We start from the raw sequence: 20,921 nt of genomic DNA on the forward strand, positions 1-20,921 counted from the left end.
CTGACATAGAGATATATTTGCAAGTTTTGCCAGCAAGTTGCTTGGCCTATAGACCTCCTAGGTTCCTGTTTGTTATTCATATGATGTTGCTGGGGAAATGAACCAGTAGTAGGTCTTTAAACCTTTCCCTTTGACCCTACTCTCCCTGTTTATTTTTGATAGAGAGAACAATACCCTGGATTTTAGCATTTTGTTGGCCTTTCACAAAGCAGAAACGGTTGTATATTGGAACTTGTTCCACAACCACGACTTCCCGAACTACGTGGGCTCTACCACGACTTCGTCTAAACCACGATTTCTTTTACCATGCATTCCTTAACCACGATTCTTCATGGAAAAGGAATGCATGTTAAAAAAAATGCTTTTCATCTACTACCCTGATCCCCCCCCAAACCCTCCTGCCCCATAAAAATGAATCCCCCTACACCCTATAAACAAACACTTTCACCCATACTCCCTAAAAACGAATCCCAAACCCCTACCCCCTAAAAACAGACTCAATCCAGTTAAAACGAATTCCCCCACCCTAATAATAATCACGATCACCCCCACCTCCTAAAAACGAACTCAACCCCTTAAAAACTAATTCCCCCGACACCATATAAACAAACAGAGCCCCAAGGCAAGCCCGTCTGCGCCCGTCCGCGCCTGGACCGGGCCCAGGGCCGCTACCCCTGGCCCAGATGCCCCAGCCCCCAGTTTGCAATACTCGAACATTACGCTGCATACGCTGCGCCCACTCAACCATAGTTACTGCCTAAAGATTGATCCTATACTCTTCCCTGGACCATCCATGCATTCCTGTCCCCATTGTAAGGCCTCCATTCCTCTGGTTAATAAAACAACTTTCTCTGGCTATAAAAATGCCCCTAAGAGCACTTTGATAGCACTCACCAATGTCCGCTCACTTGGTAAACATAGACAAGATATTGCAGACCTGATAGAGAATTTATATGTTTTATACCTATGTGTAATGCTTTTATGATACCTGCATATCGAAATAAAGCTATCAACCAACCAACAGACAGGATAGACAGCGCAAAAAAGGGGACGGGCTAGCCATCATCGCTCGCGACACATTTAAGTTTAGGACCGTCGCTATTCCCTCATCCTCTTGTGAAGCCATGCAATTTTCCATTAAACTATCCCCTTGTAATAATTTTAGAGGTATTCTCGTATACAGACCACCAGGACCACGGTCAGAATTCTTCATTGATTTAAGTTCAATCCTGGGATCCTTCGCACTTGAAAAATCATTACCAGTACTGGGTGACTTTAATTTTCATTTAGATAAATTAGAGGACAGGGATACGTCCTCCCTTCTCTCGGACAAGAATACCCTTGGTCTCCCTCAATTGGTCAATTCCCCTACCCACGACGGTGGCCACATTTTGGATGGCATTTTCTCCAATCAGGAGGATATTTATATAACTCATGTCCTCCCACTCACATGGTCTGATTATCATGACATTCTGGGCTCAATTACCATCTATGAAACACCAATGCCCATAGTACCCACAACTTGCCGCCAACCTTTTAAGGCTTGGAACGATATAGACAACTCAAGCCTAAAAACCCTACTTGATAATTCCCAGCCTATATTCTCTACTGACCCCAACACAGCTACCAAACAATTTCAGGATTGGCTGGGTAGCGCTACAAACTCACTGGTTCCCCTTAAATATGTGACCAGAAATAGATCGGCCCCCTCTGCCCTTGGTTTACCGAAGACCTAAGGACCCAGAAACAATTCTGCAGGAATAGGGAGAGACACTGGCGGAAGTCTTATAGCAAAGAAAATAAAATCCGCTATAAGGAGACGTTGGCCAAATATAAATCCATGATCACTGAGGCTAAGAAGAAGTACTTAAGTGAACGGATAGAGCTAGCCAAGAATTCCTCAAAAGAACTTTATGATACTACCAAGCAGCTAGCAGCGTACTCTCCTGACCTAAACCCACCTCCCTCTCAATCCCTCTGCGATGCCTTGGCCACTTTTTTCTTCACAAAGGTCAACAACATTTTTTTCAGCCTTTTCGGATAACATCAAAATTCCCTTAAGTATCACTAACCGCATACACCCTGTTCCCAAATTTACCCACTTCAAAGACATCACCGATGCTCAAACATCGGATATCATCACCACTATCAAAACTGGTTCTGCACTAGACCCATGCCCCTTTAAAATTCTCCCACCAATTATGGACTCCCTGATATCTGCCATTACGCAAATCTGTAATGCTATGTTTAGATCAGGAACCTATCCAGATTCACTCAAAAAAAACACTCCTTAAACCATTATTAAAAAAACCTCATCTTGATAAGGACGAACTGAAAAATTACCGGCCAATAGCAAGCCTCCCATTTCTGGTAAAAGTCGCAGAAAAAGCTATGAACTCAGTTATCTGAATTCATAGAGGAACATCACTTACTTGACAACACCCAATTTGGGTTCCGTAAGTTCCATGGCACTGAAACCGCCTTGATCAAAGCTGCAGACGCCATCAGAACCATTCGAGATCAAGGCGGAACAGCAGTACTAGTGCTACTAGATCTATCTGCAGCTTTCAACACGGTCGATCACTCGATGTGTCGAAAAAATGAGCATTCAACAGACAACTATAGGCATCCTTTTTGGCTGAAAGAACTCAGGCTGTCAAACTGGGATCGTTCCAATCAACTAACCTGTCTCTGCCATGTGGGGTTCCACAAGGCTCATCCCTGAGTCCGACACTCTTCAACATCTACGTGTCGGACCTAGCCAACATCATTCGAGCACATGGGATGAGCCTAACCTCTTATGCGGATGACACGCAGTTAGTCCTGGCCATTAAAAATAACTGTTACAAGGTGGCCGAGAGTTTTAAAGAAGGAATGTTGGCAATTGGGGACTGGATGGCCTCCAATTGTCTAAAACTTAACTCCGACAAGACGGAGGTCGTCATATTTGGACAACTTACTCCAACCTGGTCTCCCGCCTGGTGGCCCGCGGCTTTTGGAACCCCGCCTAAACCTGCCCTTAAGGTAAGGAATTTGGGAGTTGTCTTTGACGACCACCTCAACTTCGTTTCCCATGCCAACCAAATAGCCTCTTCAGCCTTCCATAAATTACGCTTAATAAAGAAAATCATCCCCTTCCTTCCTGAAACTGCCGGTAAAACCTTGGTGACCTCTCTAGTGTTGTCCACTTTGGACTACTGCAATGGTCTTTTTGCAAATGCTCAGGTTAGGGTAATCAATAAAATGCAGACCGTTCAAAACTCAGCAGCAAGATTACTCGCCAGAATTCCTAAATACAAGTCTGCGACTGATACAATCAGAAACTTTCATTGGCTCCCTATTAGAAGCAGGATTAAGTTCAAGACTCTCTGCATTGTATACAAGGCACTGCATGAACAGGGACCCTCGTTTCTCAAAGAACAATTGATCCCCTATTGTCCATCCAGATCGCTTTGTTCCACCACCCTCAATGATTTAGTGGTCCCCCGCACCAAAACTGTTTCCTGGGGAAGACCGTAGGTTCCTGGTCTCGGCACCTAAATTAATACCTTACCCCAGTCAATCAGGACTAGTTCCACTCTATGGTCCTTCCGTAAACAGCTGAAGACCTGGCTGTTTAACCAGTAACACTGGAACACACTTTCCGCAGCGGGAGAATTATTGCAGATGTTGCAGCGCCGAGACGCCCACGGGCATTTGTTCGCGCTTAATCAAATGTCATAAATAAATAAATAAATAAAAACGAATCCCAAACCCCCGCCCCTAAAAACGAACTCAACCCCCTTAAAACTAATTCCCCCACCTTAAAAAAATATGATCACCAACTCCCCCTAAAAATGATCTCAACTGCTTACAAACGAATCCCTCGCACACCTTCTAAACAAACACATTCACCCATACCCCCTAAAAACTAACCCCAAATCCCTCCACCCCCTGAAAATTAATCCCTCTTACCTGTTCCTCTGCGACACTCCTCCGAACTCTGCCCTGCCTGAACACTAAACCGAATCAGCCTTAACCATTCATGTGAGTCGTTAAGGCGGAGTCGTTGTTCGGGCAAGTCGTTGTTCGGCTTGCGTGACTCCAGAACAAGGTCGTTTCCCAGCAGAAACTGCGTATAAAAATATTCTGTGCAAATGCATGTTAAACGCATCAATTATCTTTGAAAATCACATTTGTGTTGAAATAATTCAGTTCAGGGATTCAGCTCAGAATGTGTGCTATGTTTAATTTTTGCATTTTGTAGTGCACCATAAGTCTGTCTATATAACTGCTTGTACCCTCAGCCACCAAGTATCTTTCTCAGTGCTTGTGTTTGTTGCCCAGGTGAAGTGGAGACAAGAAATGCATCTAGACCGGCTATGACGGAGAACTCTCATATAGATTCATGGAAAAATGCATGAAAGTTAGGATTAATTGGAGTACCGCTCTAGTATCAAATCCTGCTGATTTTGAATACTGCACTTACTGCAACAAAAATGCAAAATTGTTACTGCTCTCTCCGGTCCTATGGAAAATTAGTAGTTAAAGTTATTTGAGCAAATTCCACCCAGTCCATGTGTAGAATACCCTAATTATTCTGAGCAGGCTGCTGTGCTTTTGTAAATACCATTGCACAGTTGTCGGATGTGCTTCTCTTTTCCATAATGGGGCAGGGTGTCCAGTTCTCACGAAGAACTACGCTGGGGCATATGATTTCATATCTTCTTTTAAGTCAACTTTAGCATGGTTAGTCTCATCCCAGGAGCTGGGTTTTGCTCTCCATTTTTTTTAACACCGCGGAATCTTCTTTGACATTATACCGTGTACATTGAAGTCTCCTGATCTAGTTCTGTGATTTTACCATACTATGACATTACTATGCCATTGTAAATTAATAATTAAAATTCAGCAATACAATAACCTACTCTTAGTTTATTTGTTCGTGTAAAAGAGACATTGTTTTAGGTGGAAATGTTTTTAATGTTTGTTATTAAAACAAAGGCGCCGGTGGTGCAGTGAAGTAGGTTTTCTTTCAACATTGTCCGAAATCAACATGATCTCTTTCACAATTCTCTTTTCCAGACACTTTTTCCAGACCAGTCGCAGGTTGCATATGTGCAGCAGCATGCCACGACCCAGCAGGTGCGTGCACGTTTTTTTTGTCTTCATTTTAGAACAACTCGCTATCAATTATATAATAATATAATAATATCCACATTTGTAAAGCGCACAATCACCCGTTAGGGTCTCTAGGCGCTGGGGGCCGTCGGGAAGATTAAGCAAGCTATTGCCCAGAGTCACATGGTGCTGGGCTAATCTGCCGCCGGTGCCGGGGATCGAACCGTGATCCCCAGATTCCGGAGTCAGTCGCCCAGGCCGCGGCGCCACACCTCTTCCTACTCTCTTCCTTCAACTGAACAAGCTCAGTCTTTGTAGAGTTGCATGGCTTCTGATGTGGTTTTAGTTATAGTTTTGGTTTAGTTCATTCAGTTGGTTTTGTTTTGTTGCTGCTTGCAAAAGGTAAATGCTATGGAAATGAGGCTTAAGGAGGTAAATGAGGAAGTAAAGATGGCAATCCGAATGCAGAACATGCAAAGCACACTAATACTGCAATCCAGACATGTTAATGTGTATTATTAATGTAGATGAATAATATCCTCTAGGGTCTGTTCGATTCACGCCCATAAGAAGAAAGGCAATTGCTATCAATAGCTTTTTGTTTGTTGATGGACTGCCACTGAACGGGGTACGGGTCCAAGTCTGCCGTGGCACATGTCTTTATAGAGAGGAGCGCCCTTGTGCAGACGCTCCCGTTCAGCAGTGAACTGTGCTCGGTGGTATCTGGATTGAGCCACTGTGTCTTCCGTCTGAAGCTGTTCAGTAGCCCTGCTACTGGGCCCCAAGTCATGAAAGGAACCAGTTAATAGCTGACAGGGCAGCTTCAGCGAATTGAGGAAAGTCGGGGCTGATTGGTGAATGATGTTGCATTTATATGATTTTTTAGGTTTACATTTTCTCATTGCTGCCAAGACCCCCTGTGCACTTATGTGTAAGTTTACCTATCTGTTGTCTTTCATTTACACCTCCCTGAAACAATGTACTTGCTACTAGCTGCAAAAGGTGTAGCTTAGCGGTAAATGGGTTTCTGAGCAGATTTTCCTGTTTTTGATGCGGAAGGTTTTGGCATGTTCCGTTAATAGGTGTTTCATCGTCATACAAGGGCAGACAATGTGGAACTCCCTCATAAGAACAGTTGACTAAAGCTAGTAGCTTCTACAGTGTTTCTTCATTGTAGATGGCACAGATTTGTATCGATGCATGATGCGCACACTACAGAATCTCTTTACAGGGGTGTCACTGTTTTCTTCACTTTAGCTTTATGTTACCAGTTTATGGCTTTGATCCGTGTGAGCGTGAACTTTCATACTCTGTCAATTAGTTTGCATATTCTCTGACCGGGTACCTTTCTAGAAGGGATAATGCAGTTTTGACTTAATAGTAATATGCTAACATCGTGCTATGGTATTTATTATGATACAAAGGGCATGTTGTGGTAACATTGATATGTGTGACACCCTACATACGCCAAGACATTTTTTTTTCGGTGTTTGTGTGTGCAGCATTTCTGCTGAGACTTTAAATGCTTATTATTTATAGATATAACATATTGAATCATCTTTGATATCCAAAAGCAGTAAAATGTAGAGCATCGTTGATAAGGGCAAGCGTTCATCATGCTGGCACTTACTAGGAGAACACATTGTACTCTGGCATCTAAACAAGAGGGATCAAAAAGTTACACACTATCCAAAATTGTGTGGCAAGGCTAATCATCAGCTGAAACCGTTGAGACCCATTCAATCGGGCCGTAGATGTTTCCCTGGGGCTCAATTACTCCTTGCATTCGGTTCAAGACAGATTAAACTACCCAGGAACCTCTAAAAAGACTATGATCCAGCTCAGAGAATGATCTCATATGTACCCTCCAACCAGAATCCTCTAATATAACCAGGCGAATCTATTTCTCATCCTATTAGCAAAGGAATCCAAGACTGCAAGGATATTGAAGTCCATACCACTTTTAGTAAGAACGTTATCAGCAACCCTTCTCTCTGCAAGAAATATAATGCTTTTTCATTAATTTAGAATGTTTCTGTCCCCAACTTCAAAGTCAAAAAGTGCTTTATTCGAGTTATTACTCATAAAAGCATAGTATACACAGAGTTATAAAAAGTGAATTAAATTTACAATCAAGCACATTGACACAACACTATAAAATACTGATAAAAATACATTCAGTTATAAAAGGATTAAAACATTTGACAAGGATAGTTTCCAAGATGTAAAACGCTGGAATCTAAAAGCAATTATACAAGTGCAAAAAAACAATTAATCGAGACAGAGAATAGTTAATTACTAGCAGTCTCTATCTTGATTCAAAATCATTAATAATTAAAAAGAGCAGTAATGTCAAATTCATGGGAACCAATTTATCAGACAGAGAATAGTTATTTAACTAGCAGTCTCTGTCTAGTTTTTCAGACAGAGAATAGTCATTTAACTAGCAGTCTCTGCCTGAGCGTCCACGCCTGTAGGAGAGTAGGGTCTGCAATCCTATGATCACCCAGATTTTTTGCTTTTTGCTGCACTGGTTTACGACTTTCCCTGGCTGTGGGCCTGCTAATCAGACCCACAGCCTAGCTGTTCTCTCTATCCAAATTGTACTCAGGTACTGAATTGGCACTGGGCCCTCTCCAAGTCCCTGTACCCAGGGCTGAGGTGCACCCAGGAGTCTCCCAGGGGCTGAAGCATGTATTATGCCACCCCTGGATTGACTAACTAAAACTGACACAACTGGCTGCACGACAGCTGGGGCAAGGTGGTGTACTCACCCTTTGCTTTAGATATAGTATACCTATATCTAACCCTAAAAATGGACACACAGATCTCCTATCAGTCACTCCTATAGCAGGCCTTAACAATCCTGAAGGCAGAGTGCTTGGAATCGTGTGAGATGGTGCTCTGGCATGAGCTGAGCCTGTCTGCGGCTTTCGGGATCCATCCCTTAGCCGTTTCCATGATATCGCATACCATATACTCTTAAGTGCATTATAATCCTCGCGGTTATGTGCCAACTCTGGTATCGCTTTATCAAAACATGTCGAGTAAGGTGTCATACGAATTGGAATACTAACCCCTCGCCAATTCTGGCGACGGGGTTAGCATTCCACCCTTCTAGAGGGACACGACATGCCTGTAACCTATAACCCGGTTAAAAGTCAGACAGAGCCTTAGCATCCACAAAATGGATGCTGCCACCGAGACACAAGTCTGCCCTCCTGCTGCTGGGAGTCCTCCCAGAGCAGGAGATAAGGACAAAGGGTTTCCTGCCAGGGGCGGTGCCAGCACCGTCCCAGACAGGGTTTTGTGTATTGTAAGTAGGCAGGGCTTTAGAGGAAGGTGACTGCACGTGGCACCCCGGTGCTCACTGTGCATAGGCTGGCTGGAACCAGTTCCAGGGTCACTCCAGACCCTGTGCTGGGGAAAAGCCCGCCAAGGAAGTGGGTGTAACCACCCCCCTCCTAGTCCCACCCATAGGGCAGGACTTAGTCGCGTGCCAGCCCCTTTTTACAGGATAAAGGTAGAGACTGGCCCCCTTCCAAATCAGATCATCTTTGAATCCTGAAACTACTTTCTGCGAAAGGAACTCAAGACTTCTTCCTAAGATTTCTCCCTTGTGACTAAGGAGTAGTCACCCTGCATCCGCAGGCACCATCCAAGAACACTGCGGTCTGCTGTAAGTCCTTCCTCCGGAATCCGACTGCCCAGCTCGACGAGAACCGGCTTCCCTGGCACCTCTGACCTCTACCCACCTCTACAGCCCAGCTGAGAACCGTGGGTGCGACGAGACCTCAAGGGACCGGCCATCTGCAAGACTGCACGACTTCGGTCCAGCAAGCCCGCCGAGTAATCTACTGGTGAGTGCTTTGGGGTCCGAGAAGCCCCGACTCTGAGCAGCTCCAGCTCCGAAGTGCAGCCCCCCAGCATCTCCACGATCTGCGTGGGGCCCTTCTGCTTTCCGCTGCTCACCGCGTTGTTTGGCTACTAGCCCGTTGGCTTGTGGCCTTCCTGACGACGCCCGACGACATTTCTGCTGCTGGTCTGGTTGCTCCAGACTGGCCCTTGCTCCCTTCCAGAAGAGGAGCACCCTGGACCCTCCTGGTCCACTCAAGACGCCATTTTGAGTCCACCGCGTGGGCTTGAATTAGCCAAGGCTTGTTGCCCAATCCTGGGTAACTTCGACGCCAACGACTCCATCCTTCGTGGGACAGCTCGCACCTCCATCCTGGTCGCCGACAACGCCTCCTGGTCCGAGAGACTGCAGAGCCCAGCAGTGCCCACTCACCTGACTGCGGTGACTTCGCCCGGTGCCATCCTGGTGCCCACTTAATCACTGGCTAGTGATTCAAGAACTTGGTCCCCTCTGCTTTCAGGTTTTCTTCTTCCTTGATCCAGGCTTGGATCCATCGAACTTTCCTTCACTGGTCGCCTGCCAGCAACTTCTTCCTTCCAGGCTCCTGGTCCGGCAACGAGATCCCCGACGTCTTTTCAGACCTATGCAGCTGCAGCCCCTGGGCTAGGTAACTTCGGCACTCCGGTGTCCCAGCATAGCCTCACTATCCAAGGGTCAGGATCCACTGTCGTTTTCTTCCCACCAGGTCGGGTTCGCCCGTGAACACTAACTTTGTGAATTCTAGCTTCCATAGACTTTGTCCCGCATCCCGCGTGAGAGTGCACACTCTGCACCCGAGTCCCCTAGGCCTCCTAGTAGTAATCTAACGATTCCCTAGTCCAGTCCTAGCGATTCCAAAGCCTATTAGAACTGTTACTTACCTGCTAGTAATTCGCATTCCACTTTTAGCGTATATGGTTTTTCGTGCCCCTCGGGCATTTGTGTAACGTGCTAACTTAAAAGTATTTTCGTAAGAGTTTTTGTTGTGTGCTTAGCTCCCTGTCTCATAAAGAGCCAGGGTAGTCTTGTTATAAATAAATACACTGTTTATTTTCATAACAACTTGTGTGGTGTCCTTTCACTGGGTGTTCAAGGGGTAATGTGATGGTAAAACAGCTGGCTTAACACGCCCTCTAGAGTCTTAGCCTTAGACTGCTCGTATCCATGCTACTAGGATAGCTGGTCTATAAGGTTGACTTACAACCAATCATCAATAAGGGTTGTTTGGACTGATATATAGTGATCACTAGAATAGTGAGCACTGCACATCAGGCCAACTTCTCACAACGCCCAACCCAGATACTTTGCTATAGCTATCTGGATCCAAGAAACTGGACTCGTACATATAATTCGCATAGCTACAGAGCTACATGATGTCCCAAGGTTCCTGCACATAGGAGCTAACCACACTCGTCTTGGAATAGCATAAGTTCTGCATGAAAACAGAAAATGACCCAGAGACTCGCTCCCCAACCCACAGGCTGGGCAGGTGTTACTACCACCTGAACCCCATTTAGCTGTCAATGTTTTTATAGGAAGTGCACCAGCTCTCAGTTGGAATAAAAGCTTCCTATCACCTGGTTTGGAGATGATATCCCAATATGATTCCAGGACTGGATACATTTTAGCCTCAAGGAAATACAAAGACATCGACCCAGAATTTGAAGCATTTAAAGTTTTGGTAGCAACCCATTCCCAAAAAATATTTTTTAAAACAGGCTTAGAAGGGAATGATGCCCCTGCCGGGTCCTGCCATAGAGAACTTAACCCTAGCTCAAACAGTATAGTTTTCAGAGATTTAAGCCAGCTTATCTTGTGGAAGCCATCAGCCTTGATGACATCCACAAAACCCGCGGCATAATGTGAGAGCTCAGGAGTGGTCCAGAGTCTGCGCCAATATAAGATCGGGCGTAATCTGGCCAAGTCCTTGATTTGTTTCCTTCCTAGGTCGTATCGGAGGGGCAACAGTGGAGTACTTTTGGGTGTACCGGTGAGAGTTCTTAAAAATTTATTTTCAGAGGCTTGCAAAAATGTAAGATTTTCAAAGCCCCACATTTCTGCGCCATAAAGTGCAGACCCAATAGCCTTTGCTTCATATACCAATAGGGCTGGTTTAACAGGTTTAGTTAGCGACTTCCTGTGTTCAGAATTAATTGTGCCAGCTATTTGTTTGTGTCGCAAAATAGCAATTTTTATATGCTGGTTCCACCTGTGGTCATCAGCTATTTGGATACCTAGGTAAGTGAATGATTTAACTAACTCTAAAGGCCCGCCGCTCATCATAATTTTGGACTTGAAGCTACGCTGCGGCTTAAAGCTCATTAATTTAGTTTTCGTAGTGTTCACCTCCAGTCCATGTTCCCCACAGAAGTTCTCAAAAATTGTCAGAGCACGCTGTAAGCCACTAGGGGTTTTTGATAAAATTAGCGTGTCGTCCGCGAACATTAGTATGGGGATTTTTAGGCCTGCAAGAGAAGGAGCATCCACATTCGCAGTTACCAATCGTGAAACTACACCGTTTATGAACAATGTAAATAGAGTAGGAGCCATTGAGCACCCTTGTCTGACCCCTTTTTCAACACGGAAATCTGGAGTGACCATCCCGTGGCCGCCCCACTGAATTTTTGCATAGTTAGACTCGTGGAGGCGCAGTATCATAGTTAGTAACTCTTCAGAGACCCCCAGACTATGCAAGACTTGCCACAGTTTCGCACGCGGGACCAGGTCGAATGCAGCCCGCAAGTCGACAAATGCCGCGTACAGGCTGCACCCCCCCAAAACCACGGTTTTCCACTGTATCAATTGGAAACGGAACACTTGGTCAATCGTGCTTGTTGCCCTTCTAAAACCTGCTTGGAATGGAGATAGGATACTAAAATCCTCAGCCCAGTCAAGAAGCCTATTGACCACCACACGTCCCACAATTTTTTGTACAGTATCAATGAGGCTAATAGGCCTATAGTTACAGGGCTGAGCACGGTCCCCCTTCTTGTACACGGGGATAATAACTGCACCCCTCCATGAATCTGGGACATCTGCTCCCTGAGCAATAGAATTAATAAGCAAATGTATATATTTGCACCAGCGTTCACTATCGTTTAAAAATATATCAGCGGGCACTCCATCTTGACCTGGAGCTCGCCCACATTTTACTGCACAAATAGCAGACATAATCTCTTTGTAATTAAAATTATTGCCTTCAAAAAACTTCGTAACAATACTGTCCTCATCTGAGACCCGGGTATTAAGAGTGTATTGCGAACTAAAGAATTTAACCCATGCTTCCTGTGAGACGTTATTACTTGGAGACTCTTCAGCTCTCTCAGAACCCCATTTTACAATATTCCAGAATGCTCTGGAATCCTTCCTGTCACTGGCCTTTTTCAGTTTGCACCAGCGTTGTTCGTCCCAATCCCTCTTAGCTTTAGCAATGCATACTTTGTACTCCTTCCTGGCTAGAGGAACAGACACACAGTCTCGCTTCTTGATTGCCCGGCCAAGGTCAAGTCGTGCCTTCCTACAATCAGAATTATACCATTTAGCATCTTTACGAGTGATAGCCCCCTTGTGCTTGTCAGGTCTTAGAAAGTGCACTTTGATCTTAGCAAAGAGGCTATCATGTATTTTAACCACTTCCCCCAGATCCTTAGGAGAGGCATTAGCCAGTTCCATGGCAAGAATGGCTAGATCAGTTTCACTGTTGATAATGTCAATAGCCTGCTGATTTCTCGCTACAGTGTCCCATCTTAACCTGCGCATATTGTTCTCAGGGATAATGGGCGGAGGAACTAATTCATTCGGGCAGATAGGGTTTAACTCAGCAGGCCACCATTTGTGAGTCACACATAAGGGATTGTGGTCACTCTCAGGTCTTATAATGACTTCCATGTCACAAAGGGTAGGCCACAGATGCAAACTACAGATCACGTAGTCAATTCGACTTTTGTGCCTCCCATTGTCGAAAGTTGGTGAACCATTTTTATCCCTAGCTGTTCTCCCATTCATAGCTCTCAAGCCTTTTTCCAGACACATTGCATTGATAGTTATTATATCCTCGGTCCATCGGGAGACTGGTTTCAGATGCAGCTCAGGGATGTCCCAAAAGGAATCCTCATCAGCACCAGTAAAAGCATCTCCCGCAACCAAAGGCTCAAACGTCCTATTAAGGTCTCCTGCTATAACAATGTTATTTTTATCAGAGTGATCGTCGATAAGGTCGACCAGGGCTAATATTGTTTCAGAACGACCCTTGGAGCTCCTGATATAAACGTTGTAAATGTCAAGTGACCCTATTCTATCATTAGAAATCCTAATGAACTGAATATCATTGTGTCCGATAGCTATGTTTTTAACTGAGAAATTTAGTGACTGTCGGATCCATATAGTAAGCCCCCCCATAGGTCTACCTTTCGGGCCCTTGACAGCTGGCACGTAGAAATTCAAGTAGCCTAAAAGAAAGACAGGATCGCATGCCCAAGTCTCCTGGAATATACAAATATCAAATTGGGTAACAAAACCAAGCCAGTCACCACAATCGAGTTTGGATGTCAGGCCGGCTATGTTCCAGGAGAGTAGGTTAGCAACCCCTGACAAACGTCCCTGGCCTAATCCAGGGAAAGAATTTAGTACACAGGCCTCACCATCTGCTTGGGCAACCAGGTTATTCAACAAATCGTTAGTAGGGCAATTAACATTCTGGGCAGGTAAGCTATCCAGAAACTGATCCCCATTAACTAGTGGTACTGGGCTTAGTTTGATAGAAAGTCAATCACAGTCATCTAAGTTAGAAAAGGCTGAAAATCTATTCTCCAAATTTAGACCCCACTCTGGCCGCTTCGCTTCCCTCCGCCCTTTTGTTGGAACAACGTTCCACTTAGTTTTTAGCATTGTTTTATTAGAGACCCTCCCACTACACTGATAGAAGAAGTCTAGAGTGAGTGGAATGATTTCAGTTGATCTCCGTTGCGGAGGTAAAAGGTTAGGTAGAATATTGGCCAAAACCTCTGGGTCAGAGAAATGTAGGACAACACAATCACCCTGAAACTTCTTTGCGCTATTGCCTATCCACCTCACCCTTCTGGCCTTCACTATTTCTTCAGCCAATTGGTGCTTACCCCTAGGAGTTATTAACATATTATTTGTTAACCAATAAAGGGCTTTAGACAATAGGGATGAGGTAGATTCTTCCTGACCAGGCTGCAGGAGAGGAACATTGGCTAAAACCAAGACCAAAGGAGAGGCCTCAACTATCAGCTCTACTGAGCCAGTTACAGAATCTGGGGCGGAGGATGCATCTGGAGGAACGTCTTTGTTCTCTGCACTATCAAGTATGGATATCAGGGGAGCCACCGGAGGGTCTGGTAGTGAGGAAGCCCCACCACCCACCAAAGAAGAAGAGGCCTTATTAGACTCTACCCTACTAGAAACAGCATCTGGTAGTTTGCCTACTTCAGATATGGTTTGATTCAGTAGACCCCCAAGGCGATTCACTTCTTTAGTGAGTTTATCAATTCTGCCTAGCAGTGGATTAACAATGTCCTTTATCTTAGTGTCCATCATACTCAGTAAGTTCTTAAATTGACCACTAGTGAAAGACATAGAAACGTTATCAGAAGTGTCATCTTCTTCCCTCGCGGATTTACTAGGGGGGGATGCAATCTTTTTCCGGCTTGATCTGAGCCCGAATCGTTTTGGCTGTGGCTGCGGCTTTTTAGCCCCTCTGGTGGAGCGAGGAGCAGGCACCGGAGTGGGGGCTTTATCCACAGGTAGATGTTGATCAGTCTCCGTCTCACTCTCGCTGACTAACTCAATAAGAGCTGACTGATTCATTACAGCGGTATCAGCTTGGTCAGATTCACTTACAAGTGCACAGCAGGAGCTAGGTTGCTCTGAGGATTCGACAAAAACTGCAGCCGGCGAAGTTGGTGAGCATAGGGCAGATGGTGAACTCAGGCCAAGTGAAGATCTCCTGTCACTGTTAATTTTGGCAACTACCTGAAAGATATAGTTGTCCATAGTGTTTTTTGCAGGGGATAACTTTTTGCCGGGCATACTTCACGATTCAGCAATGTTTTCAGATGCACGGGGCAAAGCAGGTGCTCCAGGAGACAAACAATGAAATAAATAACCCCCAGCTATAACACAGGCTCACCTCCTTGGATCAGGTTTTCGAGCAGAGTACCAGGCCCAACCCAACCTTGTCCAACCTCGGACGGCCTCTGACGGCCCGCCCTTAGTCCGGGCTTCGTCCGGCGCGTCCCGCGCGCGTCCTCGCGGGACGAAGGCTCTGACTGTGCTTTAAACGCCTCCTGGCGCGCTCGTTGCTGCCGTCGTCGTCGTCACTGACCCCAAAGGCTGCTGTGGGTTGTGGTCCGGCCGGCGGAGCCAAGCCCGGCCGGCGGAGCCAAGCCCGGCCGGTCGGTTTCCGGAAGAGAATGGCGGAGCCAAGCCCGGCCGTAGTGCAGAGGAGGCAAGCGGTTCAGGTGAGGCTGCAGACAGGACAAAAATAAGGAAGACAGGGGACTCAGCCCCTGACTGTGCTTTAAACGCCTCCTGGCGCGCTCGTTGCTGCCGTCGTCGTCCTCGTCACTGACCCCAAAGGCTGCTGGGGGTTGTGGTCCGGCCGGCGGAGCCAAGCCCGGCCGGTCGGTTTCCGGAAGAGAATGGCGGAGCCAAGCCCGGCCGTAGTGCAGAGGAGGCAAGCGGTTCAGGTGAGGTGTTTTCTGTACAATGACCTCAGTCATGAAACCGGGTTGCAAGGCGGCAATAGACGATAACAAACAGCCGATGCAACCTTTGTTTTCACTTTTAAAACTCCGAACCGTGCTCTCAAAGCTTCGGCTGTGACAGGAGCAGAGATTCCAACCCGACTGTGGGTGTAAAGATATGACTCGTAAATGATTGCCTCAGGAAAAGTCTTCCTCGTTCGTCCTACACGGCTGCTCCAGCTCCTCCCGAATGTTCAGAGTCTTTAATTCTCCGAATCTTGGATCAAGTGTTCTCTGAAAGCAGCTGCCAAGCTTTTACCCTGGGCAGAATACAGTAGCCATTACATACATAATGAAAAAAAACTGGTGTCTGTAAAGTTATGCACCACATATCTGATGTTTCTACGAGCTGTAAATAGCATGTAATTATTAATCAATACAAACGGTAGCAGTGCCTATGTGACGGATCTGTAATCACATTTTCATAAACGTTGTTCATTCTTCAAAATAGTGTCATGGAAACCTACCAGCAAAGGTCAATGTTTTCTGTATTTTTATATAAACCATGCAACTAGAGTAAACTAAACACAACACAACTCATTTGACTGAGAAGCTTGCTTCCATTTTTCCATCATAAATAACATACAAAGTAAGAGATGGTATATCGAGGCATTCTTTCTGTAAACGAGCATTGCTCAGTTAAGTGTCAGTTGGGGCTGTTAATGTATTTTTTGTTAGACAAAATGGAAAGTGGACGGTAATGCCCTATAAAGTGTTCAATTTGAGGTGTTATTGCTTTGTACAGTAAAATGGGACCTCCGCTTGGAATGTTACAATTTGCAAAATGTATTTTTGATGTATTGGAACAGGTTCAAAGATTTCATACGTAGGTCGAAATACCTTGATGTTTTTGACTTTGAAGCAGATACGAGAGAACTAGAATTACAACTAAGTTTTCAACTCTCAAATGTTCATTTTTCTGTATGTAATTTTGTATTCAAACATGTTTCGTTTTTTTTGCTTACTTTATATTTTATTAATAACAAGTAACGTGTTAGAAATTATAGGCCTAGTTTTTGTTTCTAAATCATAAATTCGAAAAAGCCAGCTTACAAGTCTGTTTTGGTTTCAGGTAACTGTTCTCTTACCCAATTCTCAGAGCCTAAATGCTGCTGATTTGTCCGTGCTTGGTGCTGTACCTGAGACCCCTCAGCAAATAACACTGGATCAGTCTTCTCAAGAGAACAGAGTAAGTTCCTCCCACCCCTAGGGAACACTAGCTGACAATGACGCGAATGAATGAGGTAGGACTCATGAAAGATGGTTGGACGCACAGGATCTTGTCCTCCAAAGCATCCCCTTCTTAGTATACTGTCAATCATTATGAATCAAATTCTTCCAAAAGGTGTGGCGGTTGTTGATTTTCCATGGTCATTAATGGAAACCGCCGTGGCAAATAGGTGCTTCTTGCTGTGGTTACGTCTGTATTAATAGCACGGTGGTCTCCTGACCTAATATGTTTGCAAGAAAAAGAGCTTTAAGCAGTACTTCTGACAGATAGTCCTAGGCTCTGCCCATACATTTATGTCCTTGTCTACAGACCTTTGGCTGGATAGACGTTGTATGCTTTTATTTAAGAGTGCTTGTTTTACTATGTAAAAAAGTTTGTACTTACAATGAAAAGTTGCAACAATGGCTGTAGGCTTGACTTGTTTAGTGTGAAAACTTACAGCAACATGCCTTTAGCATGGACTGTTATTGCACAGTGCTAAAGCCTGTCAAAAGGTATTTTGTTGCAAGGAATTTCACAGAGCAGTGTTGAAGCCAAGGATTGTGATGTTGGGGACCCATCTGACAAACCATGTGAGAGAAAATGTGCACTATGAGAAACTTTGTAAGGACGTTTTAGGGAAGGGGTGTATATAGTTGTTCGAGGCATGTGGTCTGCTGAATTCATATCTTAGCATAGATCGCCGCCTAGTGTTGGGTCCGGATGTTTGCACCTTGTTGTCTTGGAAGAGTGTTCGAAGTATCACGAGATAGGTGACTCCTCCCCTGGACTACAGTGCGCATGGGCATCTTCTCCATCTTCAGATTGTTTTTTTCCGCCATTGGGTTCGGATGCACTTTGACAGCTCCAACTTCAGGACCGAAGTTTTCCAACTTTCTAACGCTAAAACCTTCTACATTCGACGGTATTGTTTCCGCTCGGTATCCCTCGACTCGACAAAACTTCCATTTCTCTCCGGTCGTGGACGTGGGCCGTTGGGCCTTTTCGACGCATCGTGGACCTCCTGCTGAAGGAAAGGACCCCGTTTAAAAAATGGCCAGAATGTGGAGCCAAATTTCCACACAGCGACAAGCATAGAGTATGCAACAGTTGCCTTTCTCTGGAGCACAACGAAGAACACTGTCCAGCTTATGCTCTGTTCCGGTCCAAAAAGACTATCCGGAACCGAAGAGCTGCTCGACTAGAAATGAAGTGGCAGGCACCAAAACCGGATAACATTTTCGACGACGAACATGAACTCCCAGAGGCGGAGGGCTCTGAAGATCTCGAAATAGTCACCGAAGAGAACCAGTCAGACTCCGATGACCAGATCACACCGGGGCAAACCGTGAGTACCAAAGCCCCTACCCCGCCTCCACCTCCACACAAGGCTCCGGTCAAAGCATCGCCTAAAAGCCTTAGCCGCGACTGAAACACCGCTTCAGAAGCCCCGCCTTCCGGCTCGGCTCCGAAGACCACACTCAAGCCTTCCGCTACCCCGGGACCTAGCAAAGCCACTCAACCCTAAAAGGTCGTCGATCCTAACACAGCAGTCGAGCCGAAGAAGGCAGTCGAGCCAAAAAAGGCCTTCGAGCCAAAGAAAGCTGTCGAGCCGAAAAGGGCCGTCGAGCCGAAAAGGGCCGTCGAGCCGAAAAGGGCCGCCGAGCCGAAGAAGGCCGCCGAGCCGAAGAAGGCCGCCGAGCCGAAAAAGGCCGCCGAGCCGAAAAGAGGCGTCGAGCCAAAGAAGGCTTCCCATCATAAAGACGTCCAGCCTAAAGAGACACTCGACCAATGTTCCCTCTAATTTGTTTCCTCTATGTGCGGCAGTGGAAGGTCTCTGTGCGCTGCAGCTAATGCTATGTGCGCCAAGAACCATACCGCGCATGTGGGTGCAGCGACAAATATCAGTGCAAAAATCCCTCCAAACGTTTTGCTTAACCCCTTCGACGCTCATGACGAGCTGAGCTCGTCATGAGTTACCCTCTCGTACGCTCATGACGAGCTGAGCTCCTCATGAACCTCGGGTTTTCGCAAAAGGCAGCGCACAGCGGGAAAATGCGCCGCACGCGTGGGATTAAAAAGTGAAAATACGGTGCATTTCCACACTTAAAGCGCCACATGATGGGTTTTAAGACAGGTTTGTAATTTACATACACACACCATGACATGAATTGGTTACACAAGCAAGCTCACTTCAGCTTTAGTAAAAGCACAAGGCTCCAGCGGTGGTACAAAGATAAGATTTACTAAAGGTTCTCAACTAGAGCTCTGTTAATAGGGTGGGGAAATGTTGGGAGCCTATACATGATCGCATAACTGGGGATACATGCATGGGGGGCACATGTTATGCCCCCCAGTGTGCATGCACCCCTAGTTTCTGCAGGGCATGAACTGTTGACACAGCGACCTCGAATCAATTCTTTAAATGCTCCGAGAACACTTTTGAATTCAATTTGGAAAATTCTCTTTCCAATAGATGAAGACTAGGTGGCTCTCCCTCCTCCAGAGCACCAAATGATACATGGACATTTAGAAACGGACACTTATGAATATATTCTACCTGTACTGAGTGAGTTGTGTTTGCCTACATACCCAGCCACCTTCCTTTTCTCTGTGTGTGTATGCACACACACACACACACATGCATATAATATACTCGCCAGTTTCAGCGCTGGTACAGGCAGAGTGAGACAGTGAAATGCGTGAGAATGCATTTCAGTGCAGTGATGTGGAACACCACACTGAAATGCATTAGAGTCACGTCTGATGGATATACTTGGCAGGCCTGTATGAGTAATAGTTAAAGAAATCAAGCGACTGCATCTGATTGGCAACTGGCATACACCTACAAAGAACTATGCTGTGCAGTTTGGCACAGTTACCAAGACATTCAGCATTTTGTAAAAAATGAAAAAATGTGCATTCATTTGTAAATTTGTACATTGCTTGGAAGATTATTAAATTATACATAAACCCCTTGTGTATCTTCGAGGGCAAAAACAAATCAGTGTTCTATTAATAGTTAAACCACATATTATTCCTATCAATAGCAGTGATAGATGGGCTTGCTGTCATAAATAATTATCATACATCTGTCTGTAGATAAGAATGCCTTCATACCAAGCAGGATTTGCCTACTGCCAGTTTGCCTTGGATTATGGTAGAGTTCACTCTATGAATGTTAATGAGACTATGGTCACGCTGAAATTGAAAAGTGGCAATGCTGTGCTCTAAAAAAAATATTTTCAGACACAGAGTATGAGCCTAACTCTGCAGCAGGAAACTGCATAAAACATTCCTAGACAACTATTCAGTGAAAGATACTTAAGCCAGCAATAGCAGTTTAAGCAGCAAATAAAGTAAGATGACAAAGACACGGTTTAAAGCACTCAGGCCTTTTATTCCCTGCTACTTCTCCAAGCTATTTTTAGGTCGAGCCTATGCCATCCCGTAGGGATGGTGGGCAAGATTTATAGTAAGGTTTTCGAAAAGTCTCCCCAAACTCCGGATTAGGCACAGTTCTAGTGAGCCAGTCGCATGTACATCACCAGCCACATCCCACACCATGCCTTGGCATCAGACTTCAAAGGAAACCGCTCCCCTGCCCTCCCCCTATCAGACTTCAAAGGAAGCCGCTCCTCCGCCCCCTCCGCGCAATGCCAGAGCTTGTTTTTGCTGAGCAGCGCTGCCTCACTAAAGTGCCTAAGCCGCTCCCCCGCCACGCAATGCTGAGAGCTTGCCCATGCCATATGCTATCAAACACTCGGCCCTGAAATCATAGAAATCATGAATGCATCCTTGGAAAAGCCTGGCCGAAATTGTAACTGGACTCATGAATTTGCGAATGCACAAAAGCTGAATTATGCAAAACTGCACGTTATGCAATGTTGTGCCTTTCTTGCCCCTTGCACAAAAAAATCATGTGCGATAACAACAACCATATTTTGTG

General features: G+C 45.4%; 1 protein-coding gene across 6 annotated transcripts in view; it reads left to right on the forward strand.

Moving 5' to 3' along the window:
- The window catches only part of PRDM10 (PR/SET domain 10), a 1,331,210-nt gene that overhangs the window by 211,526 nt on the left and 1,098,763 nt on the right, over positions 1–20,921 (forward strand). For 5 of the 6 annotated variants that reach the window (XM_078681965.1, XM_078681964.1, XM_078681968.1 and 2 more), the window contains 2 exons: positions 5,065–5,124; positions 16,835–16,951. In XM_078681965.1, the coding sequence (XP_078538091.1) occupies positions 5,065–5,124; positions 16,835–16,951 (177 nt within the window). The remainder of the gene's footprint in view (positions 1–5,064; positions 5,125–16,834; positions 16,952–20,921) is intronic. The other variant, XM_078681969.1, reaches the window with a different exon arrangement.

The sequence above is a fragment of the Lissotriton helveticus genome, chromosome 3_1 (assembly GCF_964261635.1).
Source record: "Lissotriton helveticus chromosome 3_1, aLisHel1.1, whole genome shotgun sequence".
Classification (NCBI taxonomy): Eukaryota; Metazoa; Chordata; class Amphibia; order Caudata; family Salamandridae; genus Lissotriton; species Lissotriton helveticus.